The sequence below is a fragment of the Nematolebias whitei genome, chromosome 17 (assembly GCF_014905685.2).
Source record: "Nematolebias whitei isolate Nwh7 chromosome 17, NemWhi1, whole genome shotgun sequence".
In the NCBI taxonomy this organism is placed as follows: Eukaryota; Metazoa; Chordata; class Actinopteri; order Cyprinodontiformes; family Rivulidae; genus Nematolebias; species Nematolebias whitei.
In genome coordinates, this window is record NC_056514.1 from 16,653,036 (window position 1) to 16,662,900 (window position 9,865).

At 40.9% G+C, this 9,865-nt stretch overlaps 1 protein-coding gene across 1 annotated transcript in view; it reads left to right on the forward strand.

Annotated features, from left to right (window-relative positions):
* Nucleotides 1–9,865, forward strand: part of LOC119424139 (somatostatin receptor type 2) — a 97,629-nt gene that overhangs the window by 38,599 nt on the left and 49,165 nt on the right. The window contains exon 2 of the mRNA XM_037691606.1: nucleotides 3,095–3,101. Coding sequence (XP_037547534.1) covers nucleotides 3,095–3,101 — 7 coding nt within the window. The remainder of the gene's footprint in view (nucleotides 1–3,094; nucleotides 3,102–9,865) is intronic.

Here is a 9,865-nt window from a genome sequence, read left to right on the forward strand (position 1 = left end):
TGTTTTTCTCTGGCTCCTCGTGTTTTGTTTTTCTCTGGCTCCTCGTGCTTTGTTTTTCTCTGGCTCCTCGTGCTTTGTTTTCTCTTGCTCCTCGTGTTTTGTTTTCTCTGGCTCCTCGTGTTTTGTTCTCTCTGATCCTCGGTCCCTCCACCCTTGCAGTGCCACCCTCCACCCGCCCTAGTCCTTCGGGAGGGGGGGGGGGGTACTGTAAGGATGGTACTTTTCTGTGGCCCGGTTTGTGTCTGTTTTCCTCGTGCTTCCTCATTAGTTTCCATTGTTGCCACCTGTGTCTCGTCCCAGCTGTTTGTCATCATGTCTCATGTTCTCCCAGTATTTAAGCCATCCTATTCTGTCTTGTTCTTTGTCGGGTCGTCTTCGTTGGTACTCTCCCTTGGGTCTCCTGAGTCTTGTCCTGAGTCTTGCCCTGAGTCTTTCCCTGAGTCTTCCTGGTCCCTCGAGTTCCCCGTGTCTCTCTTGTCGCCTGAGTTCCCCGTGCCTAGTTCATGTAAGTTTTGCTGCTCCGTCAGCTTGTTTATTTTGTACTTTTATTTACCATTAAAATCCTATTTTTGTATTTCTGCCGAGTTGAGTCCCTGTTCTGCACTCTGGGTTCGCTCCTAACCGCAAACCATGACAATCAGTGTATGAATGTGATAAAGAGCTGATTAGTCTCTTTAGAATGATTTGTTCAATTAGCTTTGTATAAATCTAGAGTGCTGTATGAATGGGTAAATGAGGACACAGATTGTAGTGTAAAGCGCTTTGAGTATATTGAAATAAGATAGAAAGGTTCTATATAAGTACAGTCCATTTACCATTTAAAAGGAAACACCATTTGTTTTTTCATTCAACCTTTATTTATATAGGTTAATCTGTAACTACCTGTAATGTAGAATTTGTGACTTCATTTTCAGATCATGTCTGTTATAATTTATGTTAATGCTTTAATGTGAGCACAGCAGTGATGTTTTCCTCACTTTTAATAAATAGTAATCCTAAAGTCCAACAGCCATCATTTTTTTCATGTTAAATATCCAGCAAAATATGATAGCACTATAACAAATAAATACCGATGTTCTGTGGCAAATGCCGAACAGTAAAGTAAACTGGTTTTAGAAAACAGTTTTTGTGATAATTTCAACCTGTTTCAGCTGCGGCTTTGGAAACGGCTCCTTCACTTCCATATGGAAGTTGAAGGGAGCTCAGTGGTGATAGACGCATCAAGAGTGGGAGTGAGTAATGAGATATGAGAGATTTGTGATTTTAGCAGGTTTGGATTTTGTAGTTAGGGTGCAATGTAATGAGTTTATTCGGTTTTAGTGTATTTGAATCAAAACAATGAGATGGTTTTTGAACATGAAGCTGCAGCTACTTCCTGTGGGCCCACCACCTGCAGGCGGGGCCATAAAAGTCAGGTGCATGATGCCATAGGCAGTGGCTGTAGGTTGGGGCCTTTGTGCTCTGACCCTGGCTTACCAAAACTGGCTCCTGAGACATGGAATGTGACCTCTATGGTGGGGAAGGAACTTGAACTTGTGTGTGAGGATGAGAGGTACCGATTAGATATAGTTGGGCTCTCCTCGACTCACAGCATGGGCTCTGGAACTGATCTCCTTGAGAAGGGCTGGAACTTATTCCACTCTGGAGTTGCCCATGGTGAGAGGCGCCGAGCTGATGTGGGTCTACTCTGTCCCCCAACTTAGTGCCTGCGTGTTGGAGTTTTCACCGGTAGATGAGAGGGTGGCTTCTCTGCGCCTTTGGGTGGGGGGGGGGGGGGGCAGGCTCTGACTGTTGTTTGTACCTATGTGCCAAAATGACAGTTCAGAGTATTCGGCCTTCTTGGAGTCCTTGGTAGGGGTGTTGGTTCCTAAATCTAAAAATTTACAGCCAATCCATGTGATCGGTATCAGCACCATGCGTGATCGGAACTGGTGATCGGCAGCAAAAAACCTGATCGAAGCATCCCTACATACAAGCATTGTATAACAGCAATTACCCCTTGAGATCACTTGGGACTATAATGGTGGGTGTTGGACTTTACTATTAGCACTGACAGGGATAATACCCAGAAAATTATATTTGGTGAATACTTAAGACCGTAAAAGTGTTGTGATTGTCTAATTTGTCATGATCCTGACGCTAATTGGTTGTAAAGGTCACAAAGGCCACATCAGGGTCATCCAACAATGTAAAGGGTGCCCAAATGAATACATTTTCCTTTGCCTCAAGAACTACATCATTTACTAATGTACCTCATTTTTACATTTTTTATTTTGCCTGAAATCTTCCTTTCTTATTAAATGTCTAATTTTATTCTTGTGTACTTTATTATGTCCATTTGGTGTAATTTTTGATCTGTCTACGTATAACTAAAACATGTATATTATCTAAATTATGACTGAAAACAGTTATTTTACTTACATGTACTTACATGGACAACAAAAATATGGATTTTTTTCCTAATGAACCAAAATTTTAGTTTCATTTACAAACTTGTGTGACGTTATTCTGCTGCATTTTAGCTGAAGAACTGTAATCTTAGCAACAGTCCCCAAATGATTCAACTTCAACATGTTTGGCAAGGATAAGTGGATAAATTTTGTTGCACACTTTCTGATTTCTCCTCAAGAGATATCTTTGATTAGTTTGATTCTAAGAGTTTGGCAGAAATCTTTGTTCCTGCATTATTACTATAATACAAAGAAGAGTACCACTCCTCCTACCATGCCCAAACACTCTGATGGGCTCCTCAGGATGCTGATGAGTGGACATCTTCTCACTGAAAAAGACCCTCCAGTCTCTGATTAAACCACACAGAAATGGAATAAACTCCACTGAAAACACGACCATTCAATCATTGCTATTTTACTGCTACAGGCTGAAAACCTTCATCCTCAGACTCTTTTTCTGACACACTGGTTTATAAAAAAGACAAATGTGCATTTTTTTTAAGTCCATACATGCACTCAAGTTTAGACAAACTGATGTTCAATTAATGTTTTATCGGTATTGACTGAATGTGACTCATACACTTGCAATCGTCGTTATTTTTCAAAAAGGAAACCCTGAAGTGAACAAAAGCACAGCTTTAAAGACTGCAGGTAAAACAGCAGACAGCAGGATGTGCCTATGAAACTTACCTGTAAATTTCCAACTTAACTCAGACGCCTATAATTCTCCATAAAATGAAAGGCGCAGTGCGATGGTGTTTAAAGTGCGCTCACAAAGAAATGGAGAGTTTCCCCCAAAGATGAAAAGAAAAAAACACAACACGAGTGTTCCAACTCCACAGAATCTACATCTGAAGCTTAATCTGAGCCTCTACTGTTTGTACGTGCACAGCGCAAAGACCATGTGCGTTGCTCATAAAAACAACAGTAAAAAAATAATTTTAAAAATATGCAGGAAGTTTTTAAACAAGGCAATAAATAAACTAAATTAACAATAAAAATTGAAGAAAAAATGAACAAAACTATTAAAACGAAAACGCTAACATTCTTTGAAAGGAACTGCCTGAAAAAATTCTTACCAAAGGTTCTTCAAAGACTGGCGCTATTTATTAGTGCTCGGAGTATGGGATGGAGAAGACTCTCAGCTACTACCTCAAATTTTAGCTCTGTGTTTGTAAAATTGTCAGTTGCAGACATGCTCTATGTTTTCTACGTGGTCAACTTGAATGAGAGTGATATAACTGTACTTTCTGAGTTTTATTAAAAAAAATGTTTAATTAATTAATTTGATACTTAGGTAGGTTTAACTAGGTAAATGTTACAGTTTATGACAGGAAAATAATAATAACACTAATAATTATAATAATAATCATCATAATCATCATCATTTGGAAAAGTTCCGGGCAGCACGGTGGCGTAACTGGTAGGGCTGCTGCTTCTCAGCGAGCAGGTTACCCAGATTCAAATCCCGGTCAGGGGGCCTTTCTGGGTGGAGTTTGCATGTTCTCTCTGTGCATGTGTGGGTTTTCTTCGGGTACTCTGGTTTCCTCCCACAGACCAAAAACATGCATATTAGGCTGATTGGTAACTCTAAATTGTCTCTAGGTGTGAGTGAGAGAGTGAATAGTCGTTTGTCTCGTTTGTCTCTATGTGTCCCTGTGATGGACTGGAGACCTGTCCAGGGTGTACCCCGCCCCTCACACAATGATCTCTGGACATGGACACCGGCGACCCCCCGTGACCCAAAATGGAAGAAGTGGGTAAAGAAAATGGATGGATGGATGGATGGATGGATGGATGGATGGATGGATGGATGGATGGATGGATAGATGGAAAAGTTCCAAGGTAACTCATTTCCTATTAACAAAAGAACATTACAGTATAGTTTTTGGATGTAAACTCCTCCACCACAATAGGGTGGTGCTTCAAGGAGGAGACAATAATAGGCTAAGACTTTCCAATTAAAAAAAAAATTAGATGTGCTCCACTGTAGAAGGAGTTTGAAGGAGAAGCTGTAGAAGGACGTGAGGACTGAGCTTCCCAGTCCAGCTCGCCTCAGCCGCCTGAGGAATAAAGTCTCTGATGTGCTTTCTTGATCATACTGGTAGTGTTGTTGCCCCAAGTGAAGATGTTACTCGGGTGCACACTTGCACATACCTGTAACTGCAGACCACTTCCACCATAGATCCTCCTATGTGAATTGTGAGGTAGGTGTGTTTGTCCCTTTTGAAATCCACAATCATCTCCTTCATCTTCTTCACATTGATGTGAAGGTTGTTCTTCCTGCACCAGCTCTCCAGATGTTCCAGCTCCTGCCTGTAACTGGACTCATCATTATTTGTGAAGCATCCAACCACCGCTGTATCATATGCAAACTTTACAATATGACAGCCTGGATGGGTAGGTGCACAGTCATATGTGAGCAGAGTTAACAGGATGGGGCTCAAGTATGTTCTAGAATTGCGCCGCTCAAGGTGGCTGCATGTTGGAGCAACTCTGTTACTTCCATTCTTAGATTTTGCTTTTGGAAACTTTAATTTCTCTTTTTCTGAGAGTTGCATTTGGACTTTGGACAAAAAAAAAAAAAAAGATCGAGCCCGGCCCCAACCCACAGTCATGATTTCCAAACCCCACCGACCCGACAAATTAACAGTTATTACAGGTCCGGACCCGGACCCCCCCCCCCCCCCCCCGACATTTTTAATTAGTTATTAACGGTCGAAGACGTACAGCTGAATAAAAGCGGCAGAAGATTTGGAGTTGATGGGGTGTTTGTTATTTCATGATCGTAAAAAAGCATTTAAACCCTGTTTCTGCTTGCATTCTTCTGAGACACACGGGCAGCTCTGACACACACGTCTGCTTTGGGATCTCACCTGTTTGGGTCGTCGGCCGCATGCATCTGCTGAGTGCAGCGGCTGAATGAACGTCCATTTGGGCGATGGATCGCTCCCTGGCAGTACAGCCCCATCTGAAGCTTAACTGAACTTTTTACCTCTTTCAAGGCCAGTCAGCTTGCAGTGAAATGGTCGCGTGCGGTTGGTGGATGTATGGCAGGCCATGTAATCATATAATTGGATCTCGACTGATCCTGACCTAATTAAAAGCCCTAAACCAGCCGCCTGCCCATTAATCATATTATAATCAGTCTATATCAGACCAGTATATATATATATATCTATATCAGGTCTCTCTTGTAAATGAGTCCTTGAGGCACAATGGGATTAACCTGTCTAAAAAAAGTTGAATGAACGGCCCGGCTCGGACAGATTCGGATTAGGGCCGAGCCAGGTTTCCGTTCGTGTTAGAAAGGACAGCTCTAGTGGGGGGGAGGGTTTACAATAGAAGTTTAAAATACTGTGATTAATACTCTAATGAAGCACTCATTTAAATATCCCACAATTATGTTGTGGGCTACAGGTAAATGTAAAAAAATATGTGTAAATTTACCAACTAGAAGGATGTGACCGCTGGTTTAATTAAAATTATCACTGGGCCATAAAGGGTAACACACAAGAATCAACCAATGGAATGGGTTACATAACCATACATTACATCACAATCAGTACTGTGACCAAATGCAAATAGAACATGTAAATGTAAAACATGTACATTGGTTTAGTGTTCTGATTCAACTCAAAGTAACTGTGTGGATCTGGAGAGTAACAACAAGATTCCGCAGAAAAAATAAAGCCATAAATAATCCGTTGTGGGAGACTGTCAGTTCTGCACTGCCTTTGGCCTTGGTTGTCCTCAGGCTGTTTCTGAGAGTAGCAAGCTGGCCTAAAACATTTGATTGTTGTACATGATGATTGATTGTTTTGGATAGATGGATATTTTGCACGTGTTAAAAGTCTACTATTGAGATTCCAACAGGAGGATGGCTTGAAACACAGCAATGAAGGCTTCCTATGGGACAGATCTGGTTGGCAGGCCGTAGACTGAGGAAGTCCTCTGAATGGAGACGAAATGTTTCTCACTTAAAGAGACTGGTCCAGATGACACAATTTAACCTTTTTTGTGTCAAGCCAAGCTTGGAAGCATTCTGTGATAATCTGATGGCATGGGGACTAGAAAAATGATGCGCAACACTTGAGTACTGTGGAAATTTAACATGTGCCTACCAAGCATGCGTCAATCTGCAAAACTGAGAGACATTCACAAGTACCAGAGAGGCAGCCAGTAAGGAAGCAGACTTTTAAAATAATACTGCCCTGGACATTGTTGCTTCTGAGATAGTGCTATAGCTAATGCAGTCTCAGAGCTAACTGCTTGGTGGGGTGTGGCTCAAATATTTCTGATCAGTAACTCTTGACATGCATTGATTTGTTTAGAACAATTGTTGAGAGTTTGTTTGAGTTTGCCAGTTGTTCAAAGTAAACGGTTTATTTATAGACTTATTGAAAATATAATGTTTAATAGGTTTTTTTTTTGCCTGTATTTTTGGCATCATGAAATAATGGTATTTATTTGTAGCAAATTTCATAAATTTTCTGTGGAAAAGAAGACTCTTATGAAGTGCTTAACAGAGTTTTAAGATAGCCATAAAATGTTAAAGCAGACTCAGTATTTATTAAATGTCGTATTGTGTTGCATTTGAATTTATATTTCTATTTAGTACATGACTGAAATAAAGTGGTGTAGTGTGGAGAAGTAAGATCTTTTAAGAAGCTTGTATTTGCTATTAGCATGTAATTTAGCCATGAGAGCAAATTGTACAAAAAATATCAGATTGTACTAACATCCTCTGTTGGTGTTGTGCTTTTACACAGTATAGTAGCAGTTTCTAGATGACAAAGGAGAAAGCATCTCCAAAACCGACAGTGCATGCTGGGAATAATGATTGGATTTCTTTTTATTACAGGTTGAAATCACAGTCAGCATGCCTGTAGACGGAAGGCCATTAACAATGTATTTCTCTGAGCAAGATTGGAGAGAAAGTCTATTTCCACAACCTGCTGTGAAAAAAGGCACCTGAAATATTGATTTGCGTTGAACTGTATGCTATTTTCAAAGTATTTTCATATCATCAACCTGCAGTCAGATAACTTTTCCCCACAGCGAGCTGAATTTGTATCTATCTTTGCTCTCTTTTAGGCTCCCAGGCTCCCATGACAAACACTTGAGTGTCTGGTAAATAGCTGCCTGGGTTATATTTGCAATTCAGGGACATGATCATGCCTTAGGTTTTCATGACCTGACAGGTTGAAACAGATGGCCACCAATCCTGAGCCCAAGTTTGGTTTTTTTCTGTTAAAGATGAGTCATTCCTTCTCACAGTCACCTAATGCTCAGACTGGGATAACGTCAAAAAATTCAACATAATCTTCTAGTTTCCTTAGATAAACATCTTTTAACTAATATACAGAATCAGACTTGTTGTATTATTGGATTGATTGGTATTGTCTATCTTTGAAACGTAATCGGATATGGATTGGACTTGTTACTGTTTTGTGGAGATGACTTGTTGTGATAGAGATGAACAATGATTAAGCCAGAAATGAACATTATGTAACAACTAACATATTTGGATTTGGCTCAGTGAGGGTTGAGTACCAAAAGATATTCAGATAAACTTAAAAAGATCCAACAAAGTTAAGCCAGGTTGTCTGAACAGTTTCTTCTTCTTGAAACGTTTTGACTTCATCAGTCCGAGGAGCCACAACAAAGTCAGTCTTATAAATAGCACCTACACATAGTTGGTCAACCAGTTTGATGATGATAAGATGGTTTCTGGTGTTCGCCCTTTCCCCCACCAACTCTAAGGCAGGCATGGCCAAAGTGGTTCAAAATATCCTAATTCATGCTCAATATTCCTGAAGACTGAACTGGTTGGCCCACTATGTGGAGGTGGTATTGTGAGGGTTATACTAATACCCAGAATAGTTGTGACTGAAAAGAGCAAGTTCAAGACCAATAATAAATTTAACAGTGTTTATTTACAATAAGTGAAATAATCAAATGGTGCAACCAGAGTGGGAGCGACTGGAACCCTGGAGAGCAAAGAAGACAGTTAATGTGGGGATAAGTTGCTTTGCAGGTAGTTCTGATGATGTCTTATTGCTTACATTAGGAGAAGATGGATTTCTCATAGAGATGGTCCAGTAGTTCTAGTAGTTGTCCAAGGAGGTCCCAGAGAGATTGCAGGTAATTGGTGGGCAAGTGGGGAAGGCAAGGAGCAGCTGAAGAGAGCACTAGTAGATCCACAAGAGAAACGAGGAGGTCCAGGGCATAGGAGGAGCACGGGAGTATGCTGAAACACGCAGGAGCAAGGAATTAATTTGCAATAAATGCTAGGAACACAAATATGGAAAACAACTACCAGTAGGCAGATGTTGCACCAGCGTCAGAGAGAAGTCATCACTGCCATTTATATTCCTACAGCTCATCAAGGTAATGGTCTGCAGATGTGCGCCTGTTGGTGCCATCTGGAGGAGCTGTAGGAGAAAATACTGGAACTCCTACAGCTATTCATAAGACCTGAGTTTGTTGTGGCTCCTCGGACTGATGAAGTCTTTTGGATGAAAGACGAATTGTTTCAACAACAAACAAAAAAAACCTTTCCAGAGGATCTGACTTAATTTGTTGGATTTTTCTACCTAGAGTATTGAGCATGAATCAGATGAGAGACTTAAAAATACTTAATTGCAAAACATTGTAGAGCACTGGTTCTCAAAGATTTCTTGACAAGTACCACCTTAGAAAATTATTTATTGAAATACAACCTACTGTATACGTATCAGTACACACATTGGCAAGCGGTAATTTACTTATTTGTTGGGATGAACAGCTTCACAATGCTCGAGTGGGTCAGGATATGGAGGACAATATGAACAGAGGATGGAGGGTCACACAATCTAATTCTTGTGTTGCAGATTCAGAGGATTCCAGGTGACCAGGTAAGTGCAGGTAAGTAGGCTGCAGAAGCAGCTGGGCAGCAGAACGACACACCAAGACCAGAAGGACCACAAATTCATCAAGTGAGACAAACAGATCACTGCTGGATCAACTCCACCTTTAAACCCTGGTGGAAATTAGCTCAAACAGTCCCAGACAGGTGGGACCTGAACTCTCTCATCTCGCCTGCAAACAACAAGGAAAAACTAAAGAGCAAAACACAAAATAAAACAGAATCCTCACAGAAGTACAAAGCAGTCTAACTGAGTCAATGTAAACACGTCGTTCTAACCTAAAAAACAAACCTGCTTCTACCTCCACCCTTCAACAGACACACAGCAAGGCCTGATCATCCTCAGGGTCATCCAGGACCAGAGGAGTCTAGATAAACATGAAGTCCACAACTGAAGATGTGTCTCAAAAATCCGAAAATACATTTTTCCATCCATCCATCCATCCATCCATCCATCCATCCATCCATCCATCCATCCATCCATCCATCCATCCATCCATCCATC